The sequence below is a fragment of the Glossina fuscipes genome, unplaced genomic scaffold (assembly GCF_014805625.2).
Source record: "Glossina fuscipes isolate IAEA_lab_2018 unplaced genomic scaffold, Yale_Gfus_2 2, whole genome shotgun sequence".
NCBI lineage: Eukaryota > Metazoa > Arthropoda > Insecta > Diptera > Glossinidae > Glossina > Glossina fuscipes.
Window position 1 is genome coordinate 3,945,183 of NW_023998416.1, and position 27,225 is coordinate 3,972,407.

A 27,225-nucleotide genomic window follows, 5' to 3' on the forward strand; every position below is an offset into this window, starting at 1 on the left:
TAAAATCCTGTTTGCTAAATTAGGATACAATTGTCATTATAAGATCTGACTGTAGTTTCTTTAGTTAACAAATTGAAGCGTCTTTTTTGTAATTGTACCCTACACCCCTTCTGGTACAGCAAATATATATTAAATTTACGTGGACGTAAGTAAAGAGAGGACCTAAGGTAGATCCAGCTTTTATTATACCGATTGATTCACAATCATTATATTTATGTATATTCATACACCACTTGTAGTACAGGGTATATTAAATTAGTGCGGTCGTGTGTAACACGCAGAAGAGGTTAAGACAGACACAGCTTTTATTATACCGATCAACTCAGAATCATAATCTGAATCGATTTTAAGCCTGTCGGTCCATCTGATGTCTGTCCATGTTATTTTGTGTTCAGGCTGCAAGGCTCGCTTTCTGAAATATTTTGATGACATTTGTTAAACCGGCGTGATATGACTCACAGACGAACGCCATTGAAAAGGCTTTGGATAGGTTCACTTTTTCGACGACTCTGCATATAACGGCCTATTCTGGAAAAACGTGATACGCAAAAAATTGCAATTTCCAAAATTTGTCGACAAAACTCCCTCTGCAACTTTTTTGAACACTTTCTCATATAACCATTCTTACGAAAAATGAATCTTTATGTAACAAAAAAATACATATTTCATATTACAATATTTCATGATGAAAATTGGTTAATTATAATAAATTGAAGAAGAAATTGGATCACGTAGTTCTATTTGACGATTACCATCGCATGCAAGGATTCTCAGGAAACATAAGCCCTTATAAGCCAAAAAGGCCTAATTGCTAATATTTTATGATGAAAATTGGCTCACATGGATCTATTTCTTGGACACCACTACGTATGAGATTTCTCATGAATAGTAAGCCCTTCAGAAACAGATTTAATTGTTAATATTTCATGATGAATATATTTGGTTTAGCAAAAATAATAATACGGTGTTTGAATCACATAGGTCTAGAAGGTAGTTTTTTGTGACGAAGAACTGTACTAGGCGAAGTGTTGCAGAGTATCTATAGGTCGACTTTGCCTGGCTATAATATTCTCACTTGTCTTTGTATCCAAGTGTGACAAGTCGAATAGTTGAACGTTCTATCTACATGTGACAGCTAAGCGAAGACAGAAGTATACCAAGAATGGTGGGCGTTTCAAGTGGAGTGGCAAAATTAGCAAATCCTTGAATGGGAAAATTAACAATTTCTGCTGGTGTAAACAACAGTTAATGGAATTGTAAGAGTATAAAGGTTAACAAAGGTATAACAGAGAATGTTATACTATTATCACTTATCAGTTTATTTCTAGCAGTCTCTAGAGCATTTTGTATGCAAACAAAGCTAGTTATTTTTGTTTTCAAATTTTCAGCTAAACAATTAAATGATAAGCGCATAAGAATAGTGCGGCAAAAAATTAATGAGAGAGAAGCCAGTAAGCCATTTAATATATGAAAGTATTTAAAATAATATAATGCATTCATTAAAAAACCCATTGAAAAATTGATGTAACGTATATGAGGAGAAGAAAGAGAAATTTGCTTTTTTCGATTTTTTTCATTACAAATAAATTTTATACGAAGCTTAGTGTGTTTATGTTTAAAATTTTGTGTAAAATGTTAAATAATAATAAGTGAGAAAAAGATTGAAAAGAAATTGATTTTATTGTTACCTAGTGAAAAATTGTTGTTTATATATGTTATAGTTGTATTTGTAGTTGTCATGTTGTACACGATGCAGTTGCAATGGTGGAACAATTAAGGAAAACAATTGCAGTTGTAGTATAGTTGTTGTAGGAAGGAAAAAAAAACAAACAAGAAGAAGCATAACGTTTATACACAATGTTCCATTGATGATGGATGACGGATTGGTTGTCGATGTTTATTTATTTGTTTTTTTTTTTTTTTTTTGTTGTTTGTAAACCAGGAGAAAAAAAGGCAAAAAAAAAAAGAAAAATGAAAAAACACAAGCAAATAGATAATATTGATTCGAAAATAGATGAGAAAAGTAAATCTGCTTAAACAAAACTACATTTAACTTAAACTGTAGTAGATATCTTTATTTAGCTTTGTTGGTCGGCCTAGCATGCAAGCCTTGCTTATAACGAAGAGAATCTCAACAGTCCTCCCATCAGATGACTTATGTATTTCACAATTTTTCCTCGTTGATTTTACTCTCAGATATCTAACACCTTAAACAGCTATTATTATTTAATGTACGTCTCACTAGAGGCGGTCTTTCCGTTTCGTTTCGTACTCCGCTCTGTACTATTCTTTAATTACTGGAAAGAGCAAGAAGCAAAATCCGGGACTACCTGAAGCCGCCAGAACTTGTTGTCTATCCAAAAAAAAAAAAAGAAAAGAAAAGAAAGCAGCGTTTCTGCTGAAAAATTTTGGTCTCTTATAGCTCTAAAAGGTTTTTTCATTAAAATATACTAAAACTTGGCGATTTTTCCGATGATTTTTGTAGTATTTGCCGATCATCAAAACTGATGTAAGTACGTGGCGTTCAAAGGCCTATTTGATTGATTGTTATTGTTAAATTTTAAAGAGGAATGATCAACTGACCATTTGGCTGTTCGCTTACTGCAGAGCCACGATTATTTCGGAATCCAAATCTATCCCGCCCCCGTTTAGCACATATAGGCACTACGCTTATCATAGCTACGGACATGGTGTTGCTATGGGGTTGTTCATACTTTCTGGACAATATCCGACTAATGCCCTCCAAGGAGCAAATATCAATCCAAGCAAACACCAAGCACCAAATCAAGCTACGATCTCTTCTGACCCCCTTAATAACAATAAACTCATAGACGTGTTTGTTAAATCTTGAACATTTATTGTAAATGAATTCTTAGTAGAGACGGCTGCAAGCAAACGAGTTTTGACACTTTCAACAGACGCGCAGACAGTCAAATGTCATATATATCGGCATATACAGATTGAAAGTCAGATCAGTCAGTCAGTCTAGAAATGGAAGAAATCAAAATCGTATTTCATATAGTAGCGTTTGCTTGTTCCTTCGTAGACGGTAAGGCGTAATTATCAAGAATTATTTCATATGTTCACTATCACTTTAAAAGCATGAGTGTTGCACTGACGACTGAGATATAGATATCGATCTCGCTTTGTGTAGGGAGTCGAGAACGCTTCCCAAATATCTCAGAAATCTAATATATATTTATGAAGGATATAAAAAATTCTGGGTAATGGTGCCGCCAGTAACTCATTGGCGGTTCCTATTCGAGCTCATTTTCTGGATTTCTAAGCGTTTTGAAAATAAGGCTAAAAGTCGTTGTTTCATACGAAAGTTGTTTTTTTCTTGCAAAAGCCTTAGTCCTCTGCTAAGCTAAGCTAACTCATTTCAACCCAACTTCGCTTCAACATATTTCTTTTTGGCAAGCACAGTCTATGCCCATCCACGACCCTATAAATGCTCAACATTTGATATATTTTGCGGGGTATTTGGAAACTATTATGCCTTCCCGATGTAGGGAAATATAACTAAAACAGATTTATGCGCTTAAACTGTAGATTTAAAAAGGAAGAATGAAATAAAAAAAAGACATTGTGTACCCAAAAGTATAATAAAAAAAAAGGTCATTTGAATTTAACAAATGTTACGTCATAATGCATTAATCATTTGCTAATAAATTTTACTGGGAAATGAAGGAAACGACAAGGCAGAGATTGAAAAACAGAATACTGGCTGGCTGTTGCGTTGGTTATATGACAAATAGTGCGGTAAGTAGGGAAAGAGTTTATGTATATAATTTACGTAAATTACGGATTTAAACGAGAATTTGTCAAATGACGAGAAAAAAATAAAATTAAAAATACATATGAAAGAAGAATGAAATGATAAATAACGAATGCAACAAAACGATTTATATATTAAATGTAGTGGAGAGGAAAAAAAAATTAAAAAATGATTAATGATCTTGAGCATTGCATTACATACAAAAATGTACATTTAATGATTTAAAAATTTTCATTTTATTAGAAGATAACTTTAAAGTTTTAAATTATTTTATTCGACAAAATTTTTCCTCTCCATTACGTTTTCTGTTTTAATTGTTTTGGAAAATTGGGTGTGTATGAACTGAAAGTCTTAGTAAAAGGCATCGAAAACTAATAAAAGAATTTGTAAAGTAAATGAATGAAAATGATGCAGATTTCTCGTTAAAAGCGAGCAACATGTTCTGTTAAGTTTCTTTGAACTTACAAACATACTAGTAAGTGATTTACATGTACATCTCTCCTCATCATTAATGTTTAATTAACCATTATAAAGATTAACTTCACAGGGTTTCGTATGCGTTCTAGATTAGCATAAACGGCGGACTCGATTTAATCTTATCTGTCTTTCGCGTCTTTCTTATACTATCACAAAATTTTATTTAGATGAGGAACAGTGGCGCCAGGTAGTTTCTGATAAATTTCATTACGTTCTATTAAAAGTCGTAAAAGACATATCAACGCTTGGATGTTGGATAACATGGTTTGTATCAACACAAGTAAAGCTAAGGCTTTACATTCTAATTATCCGCGAGTACTTTGCTGAATTAAATTAAACGGAAGAAGAGAGAGAGCAAGAGAGAGGTTGATTCTATGAACCACAAGCTAAGTCTTGGGGGTCGTGAAAATCCCAAATTGCGGAAAAGTTAATTTTGATTCGTAGCTGTCACATTGTTTGCGAATCCTCAGCCGCTCACAGATTTGGCACACACACACACACAAATACGGCCACTACCTCTTTATCTCTTCCTTATTTCTTACTTTTTCTTGAGTGTCGCCGTGTTACACGAGTATAGGGCTCCGCTGGAATGATTGGTCATATTTAAACAAAGAAAAAAATCTTCTAGATCGCAAGCTTAATTTTGGCACCAAAATAATATCTCTGCTAAATCATATCCTACATAACGAAAATTATAGAAACCTACCCAAGTTAAGTAAGTATATTATTGCGGACTCGGGTGTGACGGACGTCATATCAAAAAACTATTAACTGAATCATTGCCCTTACAAATAATGAGAGCAAGCAATCGGATGGCTGCTAACTAACACTGCTGCTACTGTTAATGATAACAGCAACGTAAAAAGTCCGTAGCAATCTCTTAGTTTGAATTTTGCGCAAGATGTTGGACTACCTTGTCATTTAGTTATCTCTAGCTGTATCGATTATAGTCTATGAGCAAAAAATGCATTTTTTTTTTACTTTTGAAAACAATCTCTCCCTCGTACTGTATCCTTTGAAAGATTTCGCCCATTTTCAATATCCTCCAATGCTTAAAACAACTTCCATTAGCTTTACCAGATTTGGAGCTGATATCTTAATTCTTGCGACGAAAAGAATACTTATCGCAAACATCGACAGTGACATGCACATACGAACATAAGGACAGATATTATGCCTGGACTTACACATCAATTCAGAAATTGAGATAGATCGGTAATGTGTACATTTTACATATGAAAACTGAACCTTCTTTTTGAGATTTTCAAACGTTGTGACAAAGTGAATATACCCCTTATATATCCTTTCGTGGGAAATGTGATGATCAAAAAAATTGTAGAAAGACAAGAGAACCGAACAAGAGAGAAAACTTAAAAGATGAAATAGAAAAATCCGAAGACCGACCTCTTTGTCGTGTGGCGAAACTGAAAATCGTTTTTGTGTAAAAGGTTTCAAGGTTTATATCGGTTTTAAATGGAGCATAAGGTAAGGTGAAAATGTTTATATGCATGCAAGTGCATGTCTAGCAACTTGTGAATAAACATGAAAGCAACAAATGCAAATTTTTTTTTTCCTCAAAAAAGTCGCGAACATACTTGCATGAGAAATAGAAACCGTAAAAATTCCTTCTATTTTCTTATGTACCGTTGATTATTGATGTGGTGTGCATTTTAAAAAGCGAATGAACTGTGAACATCAGTAGACATGTACAAATATATGAAGAAGTTTTACCTGAGAAAGAATGGAAGTACGGGTGGAGGGGGGTGGGGGGGTTTGGTTTGGTTTGCGGGAAATAAATAAAGTTAGAAGTGATGATAAGAGAAGAAACGCAAGCCACAAATCCATTTGAACTGAACTAAACCAATTCATATGGGAAATGCTTGAAAAATTGTTCGTGGGATTAATACAAACTATTCTCAAATACATACGCAACAATTTATGGAAATGCATGTTCAAGTTTGTTCAACTTAGAATATATGAATGAAATAACGGATGAATGCCTTCGTGTGAACGCATTAAAATCTTTAGTTCAAATGTTGCCAGCAATATAAGGCGATTGTTGATGTTTTGTAGAGGCTTGATGATGGTTGAAACGGTATTTTTGTGTGTGTTGATTGTTTATGATGGTAATGTTTTAATCTAAAAGTCAACATTTAAACGGAAACGGAAACTTTAAAACACACTACCGCAATGTTAACAAAACATAAAAGTGAACAACTTAATACAGCTTATAGGTTTATATACATACATTACTCATGCATATATACAAATATATATATATATATTTATTTATATATATATATATATTTATATATATATTTATCTATATTTATATATATATATATATATATATATATATATGTATGTGCTTGTGTTTTTATGTGTAATGTATGTATGTATGTTTGTATTGAAGTAGAATAGATCCACATGCAATTGTTTATACTTGTGCTAAGATTTGAATGTAAACGACGGACAAAAACAAAACGATGTAAACCAGAATAACCTAAAATTTAACAAACATAAATGTTTGAAATGTAAACACAAATAAAAGCAAACAAAAACCAAATTAAGAGAAAAAAAAAGTATATAAAAAAAGAAATAATAATTAAAAAGAAAGCATCGAAGGACGGTGTTGGAGACACATGAAAGGAAAAACAAAGCAATTTAAATTATAAATGTAAAGTAAACAGTTGTTGTATTAATATTAATGAGAGATCATAAACAAAAAGGAGGAGGAAACAAAACTTAAAAGGCTACTGAATAGTCCCATAGTTAGCATAATTCCAGACATAGGTTTAGAATGTACATGTCACAGGATATATACGACAATGAAATGAATGACAGATTTTTGATGTGCTGCAAACATATTGTTATACATTTGCATACAAAAACCGCAAATGTGCAACTTGTGGTTCGCCCTTTGCTCGTTCACATCATCGCCAATAATTGCCGTCATCTTCAACATTTTGTCATCATTGACTGATGGTGTTTTAGGTTCAGAGAAACGATAAAAACGCGAAATAACAGAGGAAAAAAATTTAAACGAAAAAAAAAAAAAAAAATTTACTAAAAATACCTAAAAAAAATCCACCCACCCAAAAAAAAAAACAAAAAGAGAAGAAAAACTGAAATAACGAAACACGAAATAAAGTAAGAAAATCTCGGTGTTTTTTGTGCATAAACTGGAGAACAACAACAAGAGTGTAAAGCCATAATTGTGTATTCGTTGGGTTTTTCGCTTTTTTTTTTTTCTGTTATGCGCTAGTGTAGCAATGAACTCACATTTTACAAGAATACCTCACCTGTAGATTGGTTAACAGAGCTTGAAAGTACGGCATTGTTAGCAAAGTGCTTGTGTGACGACTACCACCACTGCTGGCACTGGCAGGCTGCGGCAAACCATCCTGGGCCTGCTGCACTAATTGAGAATGCTGTTCAAATATATGTCCACATAGTACATATTGTTGAGCGGGGGATGGTTGGTTAGTTAGTTGGTTGGTTGAAAGCAGAAAAGCAGTGTTAGAGGGCAATAGATAGCATACAAAAGAAAAAGATAAGGAAAGAACAACAATAAATACTGGAAAAAATATTCTTATGCTTAGTAATCACTTAATATTAACGCTAACTTAATTTTTCTTGAGCGCTAGGCAACTCCATATGCTTAGTTGTTGCTCGCTGGCGCATACGTTTAGGAGGAATGATGCTTGTAGAAGCTGACGTATTCTTTGCGGAGAAAAAGATCGTGAAAATGACATCACAGAGGCGGTCACATCTTATGCATCATCTTTTCTTTTTTTTTTCCAAGACTCGGCCGCATTGTGTAAATAGACTCTGCAAAATTTTTCAACTTCTACTTGCACTTCTTAAATAATAGAAAGTGAAAACAAAAGTTATAGCGGCAGCATTCACAGCCGCGATACGTCGATAAGTAAACTTACTTCAACTCAAGCACTTTATAAAAGCCAGGAAAAAAAAAACAAACAAGAAAATTATGTTCGACGATGACCGAATCTTTTATACCCATTCCCGTAATCGTAAAGCAGACTCAAAAAAAGAACAAGAACTAAATTTTCATGCTCTATAAAATCAGCTATGCGCGGCTGATTTTTCCTATTTTCAGAATAAAATTGGACATTTATGCGGTGTACGTGTTGTGCTTTATGAGCAAAAAACACGGAAAACATAGATGTTTAGTTATTGTCGCATAAGCGTGCGGGCTTTGGAGGCGTGTCTTTTTAAAAGTCGGGATGAATTTCAAACTCTTCTGCAAGTTTGCAGGCGACATCCTCATTTTTGCGACTGGCAAAGGTTTTATCATTTATACTGCACAGTTGGGCAGAGGGATAGGCGGACAAGAGGACAGCCAGACATGCTTAAGGGCCTTTGAAATGGGCAAAGAATTTATAAATTTGAAGGAGACATTAAAGCTTCCTTCTGCGGGGTATTGAAAAAAAATTCAGTTTCGATGTACTGCACTATTGAGTGGGCGTGGTCAATTTTCACCATCGTGGCCGGTAGAATATATATTGAAACTTTTGTCCATTGGCCTGCTGTACTTAACAAGAAAAAACTCCATTTATTTTTTGCTTTTTAAAAAACAGAGTTGTTCTCAGTCTACGTGGTACTGCAGGCGTGTTTTTCGATTTGGCCCAAATTCAATGCCAACCAAAATCAAATGTTTCTGTCAGGTTTGAAGTCAATAGCGTCATTTTAGCGGACCAGGATAATGTTTCCAACAGACATAGCATAAACGAACAGACAGATTTGCTTGTTTCTTGCTGATAAAGATTATATGTACTTTGCGGAGTCTCTTAAGCTTCCGTGTGGGCGTTGCGAAGGTTTTGTCAAAATGAATAACACGTGAATGCTAAGTGTATCAAGAATTTGCGTACATTACTTTAAATGTGCATTTCTGCGCACAGCAAATTCATTTCAAATCTCATGCTTTAACACTAGATTTACGTCATCCGTTAATTTTTTTAATTTTAAGATTAAAAACTTTACATAAGAATGTAAATATTTTTAGACATTATATATTTCGATTTTTAATGATATAATGCAGTGAAAATGTGTGTCTACTCTTTCTTTCTGGAATACACCCAGTTTGTTATTTCTGGATCTTATGAATCTATTTCTACCAAAACCCGTCAATTTGACGGGTAAATTTTGCGAATCGTCATTGTCGCAAAACTGAAGATATGGCTTTAAAAAAATAGCGCGGGTTAGTCACATATATGCCACCATAAAGCAAAACAAACCTAAACAACCTCAGAAAACACAGACAATTTTTCCAAATTTTCATTCACGACTTCCGAGCCCATAAATATTGTTACTCAATTGTTTGTCCCACAAAACCTGTGTATGTTCGATGCAAAAATGGTCCCTATGGGTTTTCTAATTCGTCTGCAATTAGCAGCAAAATTTTAATTCAAACTTATTTTCAATTTTTTTTCGCATCTGTTCTAAACACAATGAACGCATTTGCAGCATATCATCATCTATCAAAATAGAAGAACTGCGGTATATTGATTTTGCCATAATGTTTGCAACAACCCAATGGAGGCTTTAAAAACCTTACAAAGTAAGCTCAGTGACACATTCTGAATCGATCTGTCCTTATCTATTCGTCTATGCGTATTTGTTGATGTGTATGCGCGGAACACGCATACAGTAAACCGTAAACTGAGGTCATCTTCGCTTTCCTAAACAAAAATTTAGGAGGAAAGTTGAAATTTTCTAAATTTAGTTAATAGGGGCTGTAATATTCATGTTCAGAAAGTAATAACAATCTGCCACGCCCACAGAAAGTTATGCATGATCTAATTTTCATTTTTTTCACTTATTGACTTTTTCCATTTATTCGGACGAGTCGTCATGAGTAACTTTCGATGTAGCTAGGTAGAATCTATTGTTCGCATTTATCCACTATACCGCAACAAACGCATTTTTGTTTTTACTATATAGACGAGGATTTAGTGGTCTGCCAAATTCTTTGTGCGATGCATATTACATGCACCTGTTTTTTCATAAAGTGAGTCATGACGGATATACAAGATTCGTTCCAATCGAAATATAACTTTCGTATTTGTTTTTATAAGTTTTTCACTACAGCAATGCAACACAAGCAATATGTTCAACTACATATAAACAGGTACAATCAGTGCGTGACACAAAGACAATAATGTGGAATTGAAACAAATTAAGGGTTCTAGGTTTTAGGTACATACAGAAATACAAACACATTGAAAAATGTTATGTCATTATAGTCCCATTAAACGTAATCGCTTTCACACGAAATGATTGTTATGTAAGTTTATTAATTGCGATAAATTTGTAAATATTTTGTTAAATTGGAAAAAAAAATTTGATCAGAAAATATTCCATCGCAAATAGTTTGGATTTTTTTTTTTACGTAATTTAATACAACAACATTATGGAGTAAATGATATTCGATCGTATTTGTATATATGACTTATTGTTGGCGTGTTACGTGATATGAAAAGTAGTTTCGTAAGTTATTATTACATCTCTGTAGGAACAATTTGGAGAGTTTTACTATTTTATTACAGATGGCAGATGGAAATCGCAATGTAAAGTGGAGTGAAAAATTGGGCAAGTTGGAACTGGCGAATTTATTTTTTTTTTCGAACAGTCAGTTTCGTTTGTCATTTTATTAACAATAATCACTTTTTTGAGGACACGTGGGCTTAAATACGAAATTTGAAATTGAAGAGGTTGCGTTGTTAAAACAGCTGTTGTGTTAAAAACTAAGAAGCTTTATATTAGTAGTATTACGTAATTTAGCCAGAGAATAAATTCTAAAGGCTAAAGTCTTAAAGCACTAGCATCTAAGGCTTTCGGCTTTATTAAAAACTCTACCGCACTTGAGATTTGAACCCACGACCATTGACTTGCTAGTCGAGACTCTTGCCTACTCGGCCACTCAGGCGGATATATTATTATTAGTAAATCAGCAATTTTGCATTAAATAAGTATCTTCCTCTTGCATTAATCAACCTGCTTCGAACTGCTTCAAATTCGTTTACATACACGTTCGCAAGTGTTTAAACGCCGGCTAATCATTGTTATTTTTGCCCCCTTTGGTACACTCGTGCTTTTAAGCAAATCCTTGCTGAGTTCAAATATTGAAAGAGGCGGCTTTTTACATTTGAAAACTTCTGGAACTATCCAGAGTATAAAAGAGAAGAGAGAAACCAGAAAAATGTCTGCCAATATCCGCAGAATTTAAAAGAAACTTTTATATGCAAGTCATTCAATCAATGCAAAGTGATAAATAATTTCTGGAAGCGTTGCGCCCACTCTCGCGGATCTGATAAAAATGATACGTGAATAAATATTGCGAATTATGCGCAAGTGAAAACAGATAATTTGTGCGCGGACAATTCAACACTTTTTATTGCATTTTTAACGGTTATTAAGAGGAAGGAAGAAGGCGGCCTTTAATATTTATTTTAAAAGGAAAAAAATAATTGAAAAGTTTGCATCTTCCCATACTTTTATATAATTTCAGATAAACTCGTCTGTTATCATGGATGGTAGAAGATCCGATCTCAAATATATTGCTTCCATAGTACGCTCCATAATCAATGCAATTAAGCAGCCTTGTTTCCTTCGCGATGTTCTTGCGTATTATCCAGAGGTTGAGAATACTCCCTTGCCATACCGGAATTTGGGTTATGAGACACCAGAAGACCTTTTAATGGAAACAGGCGAATTCACTTTTGAGAGAAGTAGCAACGGTGACGTATGTTTACGGAAAGACATCGGCAATAGTGCACATCTAATTTTTGATTCGTTTTTGCACAGACTGTCATTAACGCTAAACTTAATGAGAAATCTGCCCACATTGTTGCTCTCGTTAGAGATCAAAAGGCAAATAAACCTTCGCGCGTTCTTGCAAGAAAGCCAATGGGTCTGTCTAACAGGTGTATTGGTGGAGGCACTAAATTTGACCATCGAAATAGTAACAGTTCGCGAGTTATCGACCAATATAATGGGCTTTCAAAAGGGCTTCACAAAACAACTCTGTATGCCACTTATTTGCCAAGAATCTCCTTGTTAAACAAGGGGAAAATATTGTATATTAATTGCGATTTTTTCTTTTAATGTTATATGTGTTTAGAGAGATGCCTTCTATTCTAGTAGATAGTAGGGAAGCGCAATTGAAACATGTTACTTCCATAGTACGCTCAATAATCAATTCACAGAAACAGCCTTGTTTCATGCGCGATGTTCTTACGTATTATCCAGAGGTCGAGGGAATGCCTTTGCCTTACCGAAGTTTGGGTTATGAGACACCAGAATACTTTTTAATGGAAACAGGTGAATTCACGTTTACCACTAGCAGTAATGGTGATGTATGTTTAGGGAACAGCGTTATAAAACATGGCATATCCACTGAATATTCTAATTTGTTTGATTTTTGCAGACTATTATATATTAGGGGATTTGATGATGCATTGGAGAGCAATATCTTAGGTGTTTGCAAAAATTTTCGGTAAGCGACTTCTGCAGGTAAAAATGATGGGAAATATCAGTGGGCATAACAATTGAATTTGATGGTTTTCATCTTCCTCTAATATCATTGATTTATTCAGCGTAAACCCTTTTGTAAAAACATTACAGGATTTGTGATTAAGTGGCTGATCATATGATGGGTGTTTTATCAATTGAGTAGCGTATATTCGTTCTCATTTTTTATGCATGTATTGTAGAACTTTACAAAATAAGCGTATATTCGTTCTCATTTTTTATGCATGTATTGTAGAACTTTACAAAATAAGCGTATATTCGTTCGCATTTGTTATGCATGTATTGTAGAACTTTACAAAATAAGCGTATATTCGTTCTCATCACTGCTAAATATAATAATAGTTCTGCTCCCATTGTTACCTTTGTTAGTGAACAAAAAACAAATAAATCATCGCGCGGAGGAAAATTTGGTTTTCGTAACATTAATAGTCCGGATCATACTAACAAAGGACATCAACGTCGGAAACCATACAGTCGTTCATTGCAATCTACAAAACCTGTCGGTGTTGAACTAAGGTTACACGCACGCTTGTCCCGTACACACAGACATGTTCACTGTTCAAGGGTAAATGCTCTCAGAGAAGTACTTGGAGAAATTGAAAGATTTCAGAATACAAATAGATCCAAGTTACAGGAGAAAAATCGATGTCAAGTACAGAAACAGGGACCAGTAGATCCTATATATAAATGGCTTTAGGAAACAATGTCACTTTCAAACAAAGTAATTATAAGAGAGACAACGACTATGAAAATGAAAAGGGTTTTCATGAGTAAAAAAAAAAGAAGATATTTCTTTCATTTAATCTAAGCAGTTTTGAAAACAATTTTCGAAGCTTTCTGTAATTATCCACACGTAAAAATAATTGCATACATGAAAATCCCAATTTGTACGTTTTGTTGTACGTATTGTTCGGCTTTATTATCGCATACGTAATTTTCCAAAGTTTATTTTTGCCATTTCGTTATTTTTTTAATCAATAAGTTAGTAAATTCTCAATAAATTAATTATTTTTTATTTTTTAAAACGTTTGTTAAAAATTTAATTTAGACTTTCGCTCAATTATTTCTGAAAATAGTTTTTATTAGATAAAAATTTATCAAATTACTATAGTTTGGTTTTATTTTTAAATATACGTTACTTAAGAAATTTTAAAAATCTCTATGTAACCGAAACTAAACAAGTAAGCAAATTATATTTTGCTGCGACTTATCCTTTAAAAACACCCTTGTAAAAATAATACGAAAAAACGAACATACAAGAAAACCACATTCGATCCATATTCGCTTGCGGACGAATCTCTTCTACCCGTCACCATCATTCTAAAAAACGAAAGTTATCGTGTATCGTATTTACGAGTAGGGAGTTGAGGGAACATGTTTTTTGCCCTCAATATTCGTCGCATTGTAGGCGCGTCCCATGATTAGTTTGGATAATTTTTAAATTCTTTTGCAAATTTATAAGCGATGTGTATATTTTGCGAACGAGGTTACGTTCACCACAGACACAGACCGACATGTTTAAACGCGTTCTGAATTTGAAACTGGTCAAGCGCACATATATACACTTCTTAGGAGGTTTTCGAGTTCGGACGTTGAAAACCAATCTGAATTGTCGTGCATTATAATATAGCCGATATTTTTCGTTTTTGTACAGATGCTACAGCGTTGCTAACTGAATACTCAGAACCTCATTTATAATTTTTGCCTCATATCTTCTATTATTATAATCAATTTGTCATTGTAGTGTCGAATTGAAACTGAACTATATAATCGTAGTGAATAGCAAGAAATAGTAACGAGCCTGAATCACCCCGCAACAATAAATCGACGCATAAAGGCGACGCTTTTGCACTTGAAATGATGCAAAAAATGTTTTATTTAAAGGAATTTTTATCGCACTTTAACAAACGCGCCCATCATCCATATATTCAAAATGAAATCATCGACATGATCACTTTTTAAATATATCCTCCTAAATATGCATGCATCTATCTCTCTAAAGGCATTCAACATGGAATTGGTTTATTGCTTTATTTTTCTTTGGAGGAAAAAGATTTCTTTAGATGCAATCTTTTTCGTGTGTTTGGCTTTTTTAAAAAATTTCCAAATAGCTTTAGTTTTGTAATTAACAAGATTTTTTTTTTGTTCGAATCTGGACGACTATGTGGTGATTATAGCCATCAGAAAGAAAGATCGCTGTTTGCTTATTTTATACGTACCTAAAGATCGTATTTGTTTTGATTACCTAAATAATCGTATAAGAATCTTACCTCATCTTCCATTCTACTGCTGTCCGCATGTTGCAGTACACCATCTGATTTAGAACGACTACTACTACGTTCTCTTCCTCCTTCAGTAACGCCATTATTTAGCTGCTGCCGTTGCTGTTGTTTAGATTGCGGATTGTATGTTCTTTATACCATAATCAAACGAAAGAATAAATGACATAATGAAATAAACAGGTTTAGATGTAAAGAAGAAAAGAAATTATCCTTGCAAAAATGTGTCAATCGCAGCACAAGTTTCTTGCGGATTGCGATGACGATATTCGTTAGATATATACTCGTTTTTGCGCATTTCCGTAAGTGCCGAAAAAGAATAATAAAAAAAAAAGTGTACATTTCACATCCCTTAGGTACCTTGTACTTTGCAGAATTTATAATTGTTCTACTAGCGCCCCAAAAAGTACGTTAAACGCATGTTTGTTACCCGTTCTATCGTTTAGTTGAATATCTAAAAATCATATAAGCTGGTATAGGCAAATACAGCTTGATTCATTTATCATTAAAGATCGAGTCAGATAATTGAATTCTAAATGCTTGAAAAATGTAACCAAGAAATAATTCAAAATTTGTCAAATTTTTTTGACTTCATTTGCGTTATTTTAATTTTCCTTTGTCTTGTAACAATACCAAGAACGTGTAGTTTAGCGGTCCTGTTTCTGTGATTTGACTTAATGAACGAAGAAAACTTCTCAGTTTCTTAGCAAATGCATATTTGATTGACGGAATGTTTACTTTGTTTACAACAATCGTAAAACATAGTGCCGCAGTGGGGTAACAATACGTGCACAATGATAGTATGGAATAAATTCATTGTTTAGGGTGCAAAGAAGAGCTCTGAATAGATTTCCAAATTGTAATTATACTAACAATTAGGAAAAGATGGTACAGTTTTTCCAGAATGAATTGTCTTAAGCGAAGAGCGAATATTCTATAAGCGGAAAATCTCAATCTTCTACTAACATGTATTTTTAATTTATGGGACAGTTTGTCTGCAAAACTCACATTGGCTTTGGGTTAATTTCTTTATGTGAAATTATGTTCTACTTGGAATACTTTATAGTCAGCAATTCGACTAAGGTTGTTTGTTCTCTTATTCGACATACATATATTGTGTGGGATCTGCGAAAAATATTATTCGGCTTTACAATCATATTAGTAATTCCAATCCTCTCGAGGTAAAAACTATTTTTTAAAAATCTTATGCAATACTAACTTAGGGTTTTCGATGTTACGTTGAACCCATAAAAGATCTTCGCTTGTCTCGCTTATAACTAACGTATTCAAAGACGCGTTTGCCTGGCTTAGCATATTATTTGAAAGGTAAAAAATCTAAGGAACTTATTGAAAGTGTAAACAGGAAATATTTGAAGAGAAAAACAAGAAAAGATTTATTTTAATTCTTTAAAGAATTTTAATTCTTTATTTGCTTTATTTTAATTCTTTAAAGAATTTTAATTCCTTATTTGCTTTCGCTAATTATTCTGCGAAGTGCATAAGTTGAAATATAAAGTTATATATTATTTAAATGAAAATGTTGAGCAATATAGAAAACGACTTGAAATAATATAATTTTAAAATTTGCAAAAAATTCCCTCCAATTTTTCCTATTTTTCTCTTCCCAACATATGATGCGAGTGTTTCATTCCTTTGTCCACACAAAAAACCAGATGAGTTGTGCATTAGCCGAGAGCTTTTAGTCGAGTGACTGTCATCTGTTAATTTTATGTAAATATATTTTTTTTTCCTTCGCCAATTTTGCAGAATTCTTTTGAATGGACATGTAAGCCGTCCTTATTGGCTGAGTGCAGAAAAATGCTTCGAAAAGTCTTCGAAAACATTCCTATTAACGCATTTCAATGCACATAACTTATATACACTCGATAAGCCAACAAAGATTTTTCGTGGTTTCCGCTTAAAATCAATTATTAATAAACGGGCAACGCTTGTGTTTTTTTTAACCCTAAAGTTTCTTCATAAATGTTTAAAAGTTAAGACATTTTTTATTCACGAATTCTTTTTTTTTTTTTCTTAAAAATCTATTGAAAAATACTTACCCGTTATCCAAGGTTATCATGTCGGCTGCTAATAAAGATCCTGAACCGCTTCTTTCACGTACCAAGCGATCTGCCCCAAAAAAATTTCAAGCTTTCATTGCTGACAATTATTAATTATGAATTAATTACCTGCTTCATATCTTTCTAAATCTTCCGGTTGTTGCCCTGGCTTAGCCTTAACCTCAATCAGAATTTCTGCACTGCTTAATCCGGCGTGACACGAGTAAACGCCGGCATCGCGGAAAGTTATGTCTAAAATTCTTAAGGCACCTTTTTTGGAAACTTTGAATTTTCGCGATTTAATTAAAGGTTTGTGATCCTTGCTCCATTTAATTTTTGTTCGATTATAACGTTTAACGGGACATTTGATTTTCACTTGTGTGCCGAAGAATACTACACCAGCACCGCCCACTTTCAAAGTGATTTTCGTTTTCTTCGGATCGTGTTGTATATGAGTGGTATTGCTAATCTGTATAACTGGCTTAGGATCTTCGGGTGGACAAGGCTTTACATTGCAAGGTTTTTTATCGGATGGTTTGGCACTCGGACACATGGTTTCGGGTCGTTCGATTTTATGTTCCTGAGCCATGATCTGCTTGCATTCGACTTTGCGTTCCTTAATACCGTAACCGCAGGTGTGCGAGCATTTCGACCATTCGCCTACTTCCCAACGAACTGGACAATCGAGGACATTACAGTACTGGCGATCGGCCGGTGGCGGTTGAGGGCACATACTGTTCGGCACCACCATGGTATTCTCACCGCCACGCGTTACTTCATGTATGCACTGAACTTCGCGCGTTTTAATGCCAATGCCGCACGATTTCGAACAAGGCGTATAGTCTGAGTAATTCCAGCGTGGCGGGCAAGGGCGGTCATTGCAAGTTCGTACTCGGGCTTCTGGCTTAGTCTCAGGCGAGCATAAAAATGGGGATACAACTCGACCGTTATCCTCGCGTACGCAATTAATAATTAATTCCTCTACGCCACCCAGGCAACTGGCACTGCAAGAGGTATAGCCTTGTTCACGCCAAACATAGGTTTTTCCTGGCTCAGAAACACCTACTTTTATCGAATCCCGTGGATATTGATCTTCGTAGCCGTGTGAAGGCAACATGCAAGCCTCCTCAACGCAACGTTCCACTTCATCGTGAGGACGCGCACCTTCGCACAAGGTATCGTTAACCATGGCCAATGTACGAGAATATTCCAAAAATATCTTGCAACGGTACGTCCGTCGACGTATGCCTTCGCCACAAGTAACGCTACACGGCGACCATTCAACATCCTTAATGAAACTAAAAGAAAGAATTTTTTAAGAAATGCAAAAAACCAAAAAATCTTTTGTAAATTGTAAAAGGAGAAGAGAAGAATGATTGCCAGAGAGCAATTGCTATGTAAGCAACATTCTTGTCATTACAGACTCCAGCTTGGCGCGCCTTAAAGGCGACTTATCTACATCCGCTTGCCAGAAGATTATCAAATTTTGTATTTCAATAAATTTTTTGCCAAAAGTATTCTTTTTTCCGTTAGTTTTACTAACGCGGCTTAGTAACGTTTCATAATTGTCCGTTTGTTTAGCAACATACGTAGGAGCCAAAAAAATGATTGAATGCATAAAAATGCTGCCTTAAGTTTGCGTGAAACGCACAATAATAACCATATAGAGCGCCAGGAGAAATTGTTTGAAAACGGTTGACAATCTAAAATAATTTTGTATAAATAATCTGAAATAATTTTAATAAAAAAAAAATGCCAGATTATTTTTTTAATAATTTTCTCCTTTAAGAATCGATAATCAAAGCATTCCCGCCTGGTTACTTCAAATCACTTTAAGTTTACGAAGTACTATATTTATGAAATTTATATGTAAAACTTTTACTTTTATTATTATTATTATTATTATTATTATGAGAGTTTTGCTTTTTGTATATCTAGCCAGCCGTCCGTCGTGCAAAAAACTTTAATTTCTATTTTTATTATTTATGACCGTGACAAATAATAAATTATAGTTGGCGCCAGTGACCAAACTGGAAATAAACTACTATTAGAATAAATGATTTTTCGTTTGCTTATTGTTTGTTATACGAAATCAAATTTGAAACGACGCGACGAGAAGATGAAAGAACCAAGGAATGTAATATAGTTAAGGAAATGGACACAATGGATTTGAGTTCTATTCAAATTAAGCTAATGATCAAATAATTACAAAGCAAGTGAAGAGTTACTATTAAGATTTTTTAATTACTCGGTTACTGCCATAGCAAATTTGTATTATAGCATACGGTATAAAGATATGGGGAATTGCAGTTGAACATTAAATTAAATGGAAGTGAATGCCCATATGCGTGCTTTTGTACATTTAGTTGCCATTAATTTAACTAGAAATACTTGTTTATTCAACAACAAAATGAAATTAAAACGAAAACGTTATTACATTTAAATTCAATTAATTACGAAAATTCAATTAATTTGACTACAGAAATCGGATTTAATATTGACCAGTGAACCTGTGCGGACTATTTACCCAATCTTGTCAATTAAAATCTATTCGAAATTTATTCGATTTCTTGCTAGACGTTGATTGTAAAATTAATTAATAATGAATTTTACTAAACTTTTTTTTAGTCATTGTAGGAAGATAAGAGAAAGCGGTAGATATTATTCCAATTACTTTCATTTTGAAAAAGTTGGCCCTTTTTTTGCAATGAAGGCAACCGCCAATAACATAGAACAGCAACGGCGGTCAGTTCGTGGTCGTGATACGGTTTATATGTGGTCTTCATGATCGTAGTGTGTTTGAGATTTTGCAACCACGCAATTTGGCGACTTGCTCTTCTATATCTTCTCCTGTGTTAAAGCTTGTCAACAATAATACGTATAAGTATTCAAAGACTTTTCAACTATTTCATAAGACACTTCCATGCACTTGTACTCCACTAAATTAGTGCTGCGTTGTATCATCTTGGGGCTAATTACTTAGCTGAAAGATAGCTTTCGCTTTGATATTCAGCCGTTTTTGTCAAACAGCTGAACAGAGAAACGAAAGTTAGATTTTTAATACGTGATTTGAAGAAGAAGAACAAAATCCCGCACCGTTCGCCTTAAAAGTCGAGGTAATTAAATAAAACTGGGAGCTTAAATGAAACTCGGGAAAGGTGAAAATGATTTTAATTGCGTGGCGGATGTCATAGCTGGCATAACATATATATCTATGTGCATTTACAAGCAAGCTGTCTGCCAATTTTATTAAGATTCAAACAAAGAATCTTTTGTTTGCATTAAATCCTTTTTCACTCAACTCATCAAGCCATCTGATGTTGATTTGCTGACGACTCACAGAAGAAGAAGAACGTCTAACGAAAGCTTCACGTCATATGATTCTCGAGTATATGTAAATTGGAAATATTTTCTAATATTTGGACATTTTTATGACGATGACCTTGTTGTAATGATTGTTATTGCCGCAAGAATATTACCACGAAGTGCGTTCTTTATAAGGTGAAGGCCCATTGCTGTGTTGATTTGAACCAAGAGACAATGCTGAACGCTTAGATAATATATATTTTTTTAAAATTCTTAAGGAACTCTTCGCGAATAAGACTCAACATGACTTTGGTTTTTGACGTTGATTCGTAGCTGGTTTCCCTTTTGCCTTTAGCATGACATCCATTTAATTTTTGATTTTCTGAATCGTAAGCGTAGTCATGACTAATTAAGCATTTCGGCTTATGGACAAAGTTCATCGTTCTTCAACCATGATTATATATGTAGCCTTAAAAAAATGATCTCAATGACGGTAGCCGTTGCGTCTCATAGGATTTTTGTGCATAACTTTGATTTTTGTGTGATTTTGCAAGTGGATTAGTGAAAAAGTTCAACATACCTTTAATGTTTAAATTATCGGAAAAGATTCTATTACATGCTCTACAGAATGTTGCTTAAGGGATACTGTAGAAATGAAAATCATACCGCGAGCCGATTTGAAAAATCGAACTTAATTTTTTTGATATTTGCCATAAACATAATATTTTTTATTGCTGTAATTCTTTTATTATTTACTTCCATTAGTTTGCCATCTTAGGTATTCCATATCTAACATTATTTATTCTTGCTCATTCTCTTTCCTCCCAGATTTTCTATTCGAAAGTGCCTTTTTTATAATAGCTTACACTGCATTTCAAACATACATAAACGGAAAAGTAAGTTTACTTCATGTTTTTATAACAAAAACCAAGTAAAAGGACTATAGGAAGTTGAGATCTACCATAAAATAGCCCACATCATCCTACAATTATCACAGCTGTTCAATTTAAGGCGTTATACGAGAAGCGGTCGAAAGAGTGGTTCGATTCGAACAATTTTCAATAGCATTCGACTTTAGGCTTAATTTCATCAAAATATCTTAAAACTTGCTGTCTGTGAGTTGCACAGGAGAAAACAAGACAGACAGATAAGTGGCTCTGATCTGGGTGTTATATACATAGGCAAAAACTTAATATGCCCTTGTACCGGAAATGGTTCAGGGTATAAAAGAAACAAAAATTGATGCCATTTTTTCTATGTAATTACTTTATCAAATTAGTTGCATTAAGTTCTAAACGATAGGCGAAACAATCGTCCCTTGGATTTAAGCTTAAATAATTTTCTCACTTACATTGGCTCTGAAGGTTCATTTTCATTTTCGTATTCATGGTATCGTGATGAATAGCTATTTGATGTTAAACTCATTGTCCTTGGACTATCCGGTTCTTCTTGATTTAAACGACTTATCGTATGATGCGAATACATAGAAGACGGTTGATCATTGTACGAAGAGCTGTCAATATCATCGGCGGAAATGTTATCGTCATCCATATCGCTTGAATCTTCCTCATCATCTTCATCTTCATCATCATCATCATCTGGATCGGCGTCATCATTAACCTTTATGTGCAAAAAAAAGGTTTTACTTTTATTTGCCATAAAAAACTTGTACTGAATGTTAAAGTTAATTACAAACATCAAAGAAAAATTGCTTAATAGATAAAATTACCCGAGGTCCGCTGCTACCGACAATAATTGTGCCGCCGCCTTTCATACTTGTACCGTCACAAGAAATGCCATTAGAACACTGTTGAACACTGGAGGGTTTCGTTAAAGGATCACATTTGGCGCTCAGACTGCCATCGGGCGATTTGCATTCAGCACCTCGCATTTGTATGCCTTGGCCACAGGATACGGAACACTGAGTATATTTATTTGAGACCACGTGCACAGACAATAACAAATGTACAGAGAGAGAGATAGAGAGAGAGAGAGGGAGAGAGAAAAGTAGAAGAAAAGTATAATGAATTATGGTGTTAGACACTTTTGCCCTTGTGCTTTGTTTTTGCTCTTCCGCACGTACACGATTGACTAATGGCAGAGAAAAGGACTTAAGATAATGAAAATAAAGGCAGTTGTATTTAATAACATTCCCAGACAAATCGTGTCTCGTGTATACTTTAAAAAAAAAAAAAAAAACCAGACAAGCAGTCATGTTGATCTGTGTCAGTCAGAAAATGAAGTCTTTTTTAATAAAAACAAATATGAAAGTAAGTAAAGAAAGTATTTTCCCGCCAGCAAAGTTTGTCTGTCTACCTCTCGTGTTGTCTATCTATACCTCATGCAAATAACATGAAATTTTCTAAACTTTTTCATATTAATTATAATCAGAAAGTAAAATTCTTATATATTATAAACAATTTCTGCATAGCTAGCTATTCGATTTACATACACATATATCTAGAATTGGAAAATTACCGTGCAATATTTTACCGTTTTGAAATATTTTGAAAGGCTTTTTTTCCGAAATGGAATTTTTTAAGTATGATAAGCTTACATAACTCGCTATCAGCTGAAGTTTTTTATTTCAGTTCCTAAAAACGTAATTAACGATAATAAAGGCAACGGGAAGAATGGATGATTATTCGCTTTAGTTCGTTTCATTTGCGCCTATCAACGCAAGCCAACCACTCACAATCAGAAAACAGCTGTTAGTATTAACATTAAAATTAATTCGTTTTAAAATCATTTTCTTAAATAAATTTTCTTATTTCTGTTTACAAGCATTTCGCGAATGTTTTCATACAGAATATAAGAAAAATATCTTTAATGAATTAGTAGATTCTCTCTAATTTATTGAAAAGCTTCTAAAATAAATGTTTTTCATAGGTGTTAGTTACCAGATGCGAATTCATAAACTTTGATTACCTTTTATCAAGCGGTAGGAAGGAACAGACGTAGTTAATAATCAATTGCAATTTTATTATTATTATTATAAATTTAGCCAGAGAATAAATTCTAAGGCTAAAGTCTTCAAGCGCTAGCATCTAAGGCTTTCGGCTCTATTAAAAACTCTACCGCACTTGAGATTTGAACCCACGACCATTGAGTTGTCAGTCGAGACCCTTGCCTACTCGGCCACTCAGGCGGATTAATTGCAATTTTAACTATGTACGTCGCCATTGTTTTTTTCCACTAAATAAGATTATTCGTATGTGTGTGTGTTATGTGGTTATGGGTAAGTTAAACAGTATATCTTCATTCTCAGATCATTCTATTATTCTATTGCAATTATTTTCTTGTACCAGGTCAGTGTGTATTTTATTTGAATATCACGAAATCTTATATTTTCGTTTAGCCCTGTAGCGGGATTACGACATATTATTAACGGCGTCTTCGTTTCGCAAACACTAAGAGCGAATCGTGCCAATATTTTAACATACATTTCTTAAGTATGTGTGTGGAAGGAAATGTGTATATATTCAGTCTTTCGATTTTTTAAAATCCGAACCGATTCACAAACTTGCAAGGCATGCCTCCCGTTCGGAGAAAGTGCTGTGAGCAGCAGCTTGTGAATTAACAACTAGTTTGGATAATTTCACGGAGGAATTTTTTATTTTCAAAACTCTTTACGCCTTTGTCAGCCAATCACTACTGACGGCGATGAAAATAAAGGCGCGAATTGAGCCACAATGACATTTACTGAACTAACTGACTTTGAAAACAGGTCTGTTTCCCATGCCGGTTTGTCTAGTTACCTTTTGCATGCTTACGATGTTATTGTATATGTCAATTCATTCTTTCTTTTTTTTTCTGCAATTTACTTGATCTTATGTTCCCCTTTGCTCTCCTTGATCTCAAAACTAAAACTGCTTTCTATGCCATCTGTTGACCTTAATAATTATAAAAATAGGCTGAGTTACTCTGACCGATCAAGTATTTATTGACGTTGTGTATGTATTTAAAGTGTAAGACGTAATATATAACATATATATTTACATATAAGACATGATGTGTTAAACATTAGAACGCTATGGCATTTTCACATTTAGAAATTGTTTCTGCGGCATGCTACAATTGAAGAAATTTAAAAAGCCATCCAACTTCTCAACACTTCACATGAAGTGGAGGTGGCATTAACATAATTTGAGAGCTAATAATGAATAAATATGTAGCAAAATGAGCAAAAGGAAAAAAACTTGAGAAGGTGAAAATGCGAATGTAAGCAAGCAATGTGAAATTCACCTGTGCTTATATTTAAACAAAGTTAAAAAGAATTTCGATTTATTCAAAATCGTAAAACTTTTTATGGAATTAATATTAGGAGCATTGCATCTTGAATCTAATAACGTAAAGTAATTACAAGAAGCATGCGTAATAGAAATAGTTCCAGAAAGGAATTTCTATAAAGTTATTCCGACGTATGTGTCTTATTACGTGATCAAAGCCATACATGTCTTCCCGCATATGTGTTGACCAAAAGTGGCATCGTATTTTTTAGGTTTTCTCAGTTATCTCTACTCTTTTTGAAAGCTTTGATATTATACAGGAACAATGTGAGAACTTCTGAATGTTCTAGAATGTTTTAAACTTTTCAGACGATCTCACGTTTGAAAAACGGTCCATGAAGTATTGCATTGAGAAAAACTATGTCGGAGATGTTTTTGAAGAGGAGGGGGTTTACAGCATCACCGGATGATCTTCGGCCAAGAACTATGGGACATCACACTTAATGATTCCTGTGAAATTCTTCTTCTCCTTCAGGCATCTGACTAATAGAAATTTGTCCGCATTCATGCAACTTACATCCCCATCGTTTTTTTCTTGCACTTTCAGGGAAGCTTTGTATCATTAACTTTTAGCTTCACTAAAAGCCTTTCCGCCCACTTTTCCGTCTTTAATTTCAAACCGATTTTTTGTTACCTTGCACCAAAGCTATGGAAGGACATTTTTTCATGGCTTTGCCAAATGTTAACCAAGCTATCTCCGCTATTGTAATGTAAAAGAGATCGACATAGATCTTGTAAGCGGAATCCGCTATTCAGGAAAAAACTTGTGGTACAAGGTATGTTAAGTTTATATACATATATACAAATACATACAACACCCAGAAGGACTTGAGATAGCCTCATTTTGTATTCACTTTGTGAATCTATGTAAGCCTGCGTCTCCGTCTGAGAGAGGTCCATCTATTATTCTTCTGTTCAGTCTACAGGCTACAATTTTTTAGTTATTCTGATAAAATTTGATACACGTACGAGTTTTTACCCAAAGACGAAAAATGGTTCGGATTGGACAACTCTTTCGACTATTTGCCGTATAACGCTTTATTTTGATTAAGCGATTAATGGTGTAGGACAGATAATGGTGGACTGTGGCCTGCTATAATCGTTTTATTTGTTTTATTAAAAAAAGTAGAAGAAAAAGTTTTATGTAAATGGATTAGAAAAAAAGCAAATATCTGTGGCATTGTAAGCATAAGCAGCTGAGTAGGGAAAGGATCGTAACGAACAACTCAATGCCCGTGGGCTTAAATTTCAAGTGCGGTAGAGTTTTCAATACAAACGAGCATATGGTCTAAGTTATCCGGCAGCTTACGTAGTCAAATAAGAAAAATAAATAATTTTGCGATCCTATGTTTAGTTCATAACATTCACATATGCAATTTGCCAAAGTATTACAATTTGTCGATTGTAACAATATAGCAAAATAACATAAGAATCTTTGTTAATTTTTATTTAAACTGAGTTTTGAACAAAATGTCCTGGAAGAGTAACCTTTACTCAACTTGGTAACGGATACGACTTGTATAACTCAAATTGCGCACGGATAAGGAGATTATTTTCTCGGCATCGTAGTATTTAACTTGCCGTAAATTATCTAATTACACTGTTAGACTCGCACATACACATAAAAAACAAAACCACTGACAAATTTATTGTATTTCGTTTGAAGGAGAAAACCATAGTAAAAAAAAATACAAATCAACGTTTAAACCAGTAAGAGTTCTTCTGCAAGTTTCTTGTTAGTAATTTAAAGGGAGAGTTATGTTAACATATGTAAGATTAGTACGTGTTGCCTGCCGTCTTTGCTGCTACTGATTAATAAATTTGTGTTTAGGTTTTTGCTTGTACTTACACTGGTCCACTCTTCAACCTCCCATTTTGGACATTCTTCCATTATGCATTGCTCTTGGGTTGGTGGCTTCGGCAAGGGACACATTATATCTGCAACCTGAAAAACAAGTGCAGCGATCGAAGATTAGCGTTAACGTATAAAATGAAACTCAAAAGCAAAATCTCACGTACAACGAAAAAACAAAAAAAATAAAAATTCGTGGAAAAGCGAATAGAGGAAATAATTATAGTTGGTTTGGATTACAATTTCGGAAATCTACTATTGATTTATAGCAAGAAGTCTTCAAGAAACGAAAAGGAATTTTATGTAAGAGGAGTGTTCAAAAAAAAAAGGTTACTTTTCAAATATCGTAGGTTACGTACATTCGAGGAAAGAAGCTTTCAGTTGAATTGTCGGAATTATTTTTTCAGGTATTGTTTGGAATTTGATTCTGGTTAATCAATCCAAAATCTATTAACAACAACGCTTTCAAATTTTTTCTAGTGAGGAAATAAAGTCGCTCTTTTCACCTTATTTGTGGAACGCATTAAGAAATATTTGTGTCAAATTCCAATTCTCTATTGAGCGATTTTGAGAATAGCAGTTGACAGGTGTTCGTAATTGCACTCTATGTTATCTCTGCCGTAGCTTATAA

General features: G+C 34.0%; 1 protein-coding gene across 4 annotated transcripts in view; it reads right to left on the bottom strand.

Moving 5' to 3' along the window:
- Positions 1-27,225, bottom strand: part of LOC119633288 (protein madd-4) — a 111,161-nt gene that overhangs the window by 18,773 nt on the left and 65,163 nt on the right. For 3 of the 4 annotated variants that reach the window (XM_038026771.1, XM_038026772.1, XM_038026770.1), the window contains 7 exons: positions 26,592-26,687; positions 22,183-22,374; positions 21,805-22,073; positions 17,277-18,445; positions 17,148-17,217; positions 15,079-15,220; positions 7,558-7,686 (listed from right to left, as the gene is read on the bottom strand). In XM_038026771.1, the coding sequence (XP_037882699.1) occupies positions 7,558-7,686; positions 15,079-15,220; positions 17,148-17,217; positions 17,277-18,445; positions 21,805-22,073; positions 22,183-22,374; positions 26,592-26,687 (2,067 nt within the window). The remainder of the gene's footprint in view (positions 1-7,557; positions 7,687-15,078; positions 15,221-17,147; positions 17,218-17,276; positions 18,446-21,804; positions 22,074-22,182; positions 22,375-26,591; positions 26,688-27,225) is intronic. The other variant, XM_038026773.1, reaches the window with a different exon arrangement.